Here is a 5,130-nt window from a genome sequence, read left to right as displayed (position 1 = left end):
ATACAGAGCTATATATATAAATTTATTAAAAAAATATAAATAAAAAAAAAAGAAAAAAAATTCTTTTAATATTGTTACCGTTTATATTAAGCAAGACATTATATTCATATAAATATTTTATATATATAAATTATATACGAAAAATTATTATAATATATTATATATAAAAATTATTATAAATTATAATATAGAAATGGAATACATATGTTCTCGTACAATAATATATAATTTAATATTTTTTTATGTATTATTGCTTTATCAAATTTTTAACAATAAAATCTACAACAATAAAACGAAGTGAATCTATTCAATATCATTTATTGATAAAAAATTTGAACAACTACATAATATATAACGATTGATAAGAGTAAAAGAAATATTACATTAAAAATAAAAAAATTAAAAAGGGCGCGAAATTAATTAATTCTTATTGTCAAAACAATCAATCATATCGGTATAATGTATCGACACAATATATCGATTTACTATTGTCGATTATTGACTAAATTAAATCACTGAAGTTTAATTTTCTGTCCTAATTAATAAAAGAATAAAAATAAGATATTTCAATTTAAGAATGTTACTTATTTATTTACTGTAAACAACTGATTAACTTCTAAAAATTAAAGAACATTGAACTAGAAATCATGAGATGATTTTTTAATAATTCCATAAAATATCGACCGTTTTATATCGTACATACCGATTTCACCACGGTATCCATGTCGTGATCGAAGATCGTATTTCTTCGTGTAGTCGCGTAACGATCCCATTTATTGAAGAAAAAACAAAGATATTTATAGAAACATATTATAATTTACGAAATAATTTTCTCAAAATTGATTATTAAAATAAGATTATGTTACGTTCGTAATAATATGGGCTCCGCCCAACTGCAATGATGCACCATTGACAATTATGATTCCGTACACGGTTCAACTCAATACTCAACCGAACACAACGTACACCGACACAACGTATGTGATTAATCGATCGTCTTATTTCAATTGAACCGATAATTTACACAAACGATGATTCAATAAATTTAATAGTGACTTCAATAATCATCATACACTAATCAACATATTATAACCGTTATGATCAGCATTACGTTCATTTTGTGGCTAACTTGTCACTCTCATGTGCACTACCGCTATGAGTATATTCACTCGTACTTCATTTCCTCCTCTCTCTCTTTCCCACTCCTTTCGAAATGCTCGGTCGGTCGGTCGGTTGATTTATCCGTCGGTAGCTTTATTTATTCATATTAAATATATCTTTTTTATTAATTTATTTATTTTTACGTAAAATATTCTTATTATCTCATTCCAAAATTATGAAACTATCAAATTAAAATATGACACCTTAATTCCATTACTCAATCTTCCCCTCTCCTTCCTCCATCCCCTCTCTACTAGCTCATTTCTTCTTTCCCGCCCTCACTCATTCACTCATTCACATTCTTTCTCTCTTGTTCATTCGCTCATATGCTCTCTTCCAATTCTCTTATATCCATATATTACTAGCTCACTCATTCATTGATTCAATCGCGAACTTGCTATACATCTTTTATTTTAGACATATTTAAATGATTTTTTCATCTTTCGCTATATTTAATTTTTGTTTCAATGTGATCATCAATTATAAATTAATAAATTATTAATTATGATTAATTAATCAAATTCAATAAAAAAAAAATAAATATATATAAATCTTACCAAACAGATATTCTGCACACAAGTTCCAACATTTCGTATTTCTTGCAAACTTCCCCAGGGACGTGAATTATCCGATTTATCTGAATAGGTTTGGCACAGTGGTCGAACATAATCCATGCTCGTATTAAGATCTTCAAAACTATGCACTAAAGATTTGGAAATACCAGAAAAAACTTTTGGACTAAATTTATCTGGTATACCAATTTCTTTTGATTCTGCTAATCTTGTAAATTTCGATAATTGTTTCGATTTGATTACAGAATCATCAGATATTTCAATGGCATCTTCTAAGCCATGCAACATCGCGTTAGTACAAACGGATACGAGAGAACCAACGGACGAACTAAGCAACCCCTGCTTAACTGTTGAAGCAGATGGCAATGGACAGGTGGGCAAATCCCCCCTCTTTATTCCGTTTTGTGTATCGGAACTCATCTCGGAATTTTCTACCACTTCCGTATTTATTTCATTGCAAAAATCATTAAAAACAACACTTTCACGAGGCAATTTCAAATTATCTTTGTACATGTTTAATTTATTTGCTTCATTCCAACAAGTATTTGATACAGCTCGTACCGTTAATCTTAAATCCGCTTCATTATTGTATGATCTTGAATAATCACATGTATCCTAAATACATACCACGTTCATTAAAAATAAAGTTTTTTTTAAATCAAAATGAAAAATTTTAAAACAATTAAAAAATAGTTCTTATATATAATTCTATATATATATTTATTATATCTATAATTTTATTAAAAATATTTATTTTTTAAACGATTTTAATAAATTTGTTACTTGTTATTCTATTGTCTTATTTGTTGCATTAAACAAAATTAAATAAATTTTAACATATATTTAATGAATAATTAAAATATAAAATATTAAGATATAAAAAATCTTATAATCTGTTCCATATATTAAATTAACTACAATTAACATTATAATCAACATACCCTATATTCTGAAGTTGGACATCTTCTTTGGGAAACATTTTGAATAATATTTTTATCAGAACGGCTTGTACAATCATCTTTATAACCAATTCCAGAATCACTATTACTTGAATGAGCTGTTGATGTACTTATATTGCTCGGTTGTGGAGAAGCTGTTTCTTGGTGTCTTCGCATTTCATTATATGGATTTGTATCAGTAGCTGCAGAATCTGATATGTATAGAGTTTGTATAGCACCTATTAGACCATTGCAACTATCTGGAAATTCCTGACATACATTTAATTCAGAAGTTTTGGTACATGTAAATCCAAATATATTGCATACACTAGAATGTACTACATGGTCAATTAATTTATAATAAATTGTAAAAACATGACAAGAATTTGAAACAATATTTTCTTTATCTTTAACAGATTTAGTTAATATGCCAAAATATTGTTTGTCCTGTTCAGAAAAGGAATTACAAAATATTATTCTATAGGATGGATATTCTGCTATAATACGATTTTCTGAATTAGTGAGCTTTATATTTGCTACATGTATTGTTAACAATACCGTAGTTGGATTTCTTTTTTCAGCTTTCAACCGTTTGATACATTTTCTCAATACCTGGAGAAATAAATAAAAATTAATAAAATCATATGTAAATTAATTGTTTCACATAAGTTTAAAAAATAATTTATTACAATAATAATATTATCAAAATTATATATTACCTGCATCATACACGATGGATGTAATTGATTTGGAATATCTATAGTACCAAGATAACCAACAACTGTTCTATGTACTATTTTCTCAGAATCTCTTTTATGAGATGTTGGTGGTGGTGGAGGTGGAAGAGGACTAGACATATCCCAATGATAATGTAAGTTACAATAATTTCCATGATTTTGCAATTCAGGTGGTGTTTTTCCAGCTACATCAAACATAGCACCACTTTGTAAGTCTCGTACGACTTTAGCAACTCTACATTGTAATTGTAATGCTCCAATGTTACTTGCACGAGGTTTATGAATATATTTAGGTTTGCAGCGTATTGCCGTTAATCCTTCTTCATCCGAAGAATCAGAATAATAATTTTCAGCTATTTGTAATCTTAAAATACCCTTAGAACGACCAATTAATTGTACAACATCATCATGTGGTAATTTACTAACATTGTGACCATTTACAGATACTAAATAATCGCCGGCTCGTAATCCAGCAATATCTGCAGGACTCCCTGGAACGATGCAACTCAATATGCAGGGTTGTTGTCCCGAGATCGTAAAACCAAATCCTTTCATTCCACGTAACACCTCCACTGCTCTTACACCGTAGTTCACTCGCTTTTTCTTCTTTCTATTTTGATGCATTCTTATATTTTCTTTTCATCAATTAACATAAAAATTTCAATCAGTTGTTCAAAATTAAATCAGATTATCATTGACTTAATACTTTCACGATCCAAAAAAACTTCTGAATCATCTTTACTTAAATTCTATTTTCATCACCTATTCTATTTCTTTCAATTTTTTCGAAAGAAAAATAAATGTATCAAAATATAATAATTTATATATCACACGATTAACCGAACTAATCATCGATAATCAATTCCCATTTCAAATTGGTTCTTGACCGTTTATACTGTGATTCGTGACGGCGTTCTTTCTGCGCTCTTGTACCTCTTTCTCTTACACTATATTACTGTATCACTAAAACTCAATTTTTCATTCATTTTTTTTTTAATTTTTATATACATTTTTAGAATTTATACACATTAAAATGCACAATAGTATTTATCTTATTTTTTTAAACTTCTGAATAATGAATAAGATGTTTTGATAATCTCGTCATTCTTTTTCTTTTACTTCTATCCTTTCACTCCCTCCACTTTCTTTCTTTCATTTACATCATTGTTTGTACCTATATATCCATCGATTCATACACTTCCGGTACACAAATACATATTATACTAGAAATTTCATAATGAAACTTTTTTTTTTTCACATTGAATACATTTTCATATGAAAGAACTATTATTGATATTATGATAATTGATATAATGATTGTTATTATTTATATAATTTCTTTTTTCGATAACAAATAAATATGTAATAAAAATTATTAAAAATTCTTTATTATTTATCTTAGTTTTAATAGATTCAATTTTAATTCATATTATATTCCATTTATGTATATAATACTTTTTACTTTTTAAATATAAAGTGAATAATAATAGAAATTAATTTAATTATATGACAAGTATCAATTTAAAAATTTATTTTATTCAATTAGAAATATTATAAAAATTTATGTTTATTTTAAATATTATTTCAAATATTTTTATTTTTTTAAATATATTAGAATTTAATAAATATATAACTAATGCAATATATTTTGATCTTTATTTATTAAACAAAATATTATTTTTATTGTATAATTATTATAATTTTGTTTTTAATTGAATGTAA

General features: G+C 26.3%; 1 protein-coding gene across 6 annotated transcripts in view; it reads right to left on the bottom strand.

Moving 5' to 3' along the window:
* The window catches only part of LOC102679721 (regulator of G-protein signaling loco), a 9,522-nt gene extending 5,024 nt beyond the window's left edge, over positions 1-4,498 (bottom strand). For 5 of the 6 annotated variants that reach the window (XM_031511008.1, XM_006608109.2, XM_031511011.1 and 2 more), the window contains exons 1-3: positions 3,391-4,032; positions 2,675-3,283; positions 1,719-2,348 (exon numbers count right to left, since the gene is read on the bottom strand). In XM_031511008.1, the coding sequence (XP_031366868.1) occupies positions 1,719-2,348; positions 2,675-3,283; positions 3,391-4,032 (1,881 nt within the window). Of the gene's footprint in view, positions 1-1,718; positions 2,349-2,674; positions 3,284-3,390 lie in introns of all 6 variants that reach the window. The other variant, XM_031511006.1, reaches the window with a different exon arrangement.
* Positions 4,499-5,130: the final 632 nt, after the last annotated feature.

Source organism: Apis dorsata, unplaced genomic scaffold, assembly GCF_000469605.1.
Source record: "Apis dorsata unplaced genomic scaffold, Apis dorsata 1.3 scaffold_29, whole genome shotgun sequence".
NCBI classification, from domain to species: Eukaryota; Metazoa; Arthropoda; class Insecta; order Hymenoptera; family Apidae; genus Apis; species Apis dorsata.
Note: the sequence above shows the minus strand (reverse complement) of the source record. Positions and strands in the feature narration are given on the sequence as shown.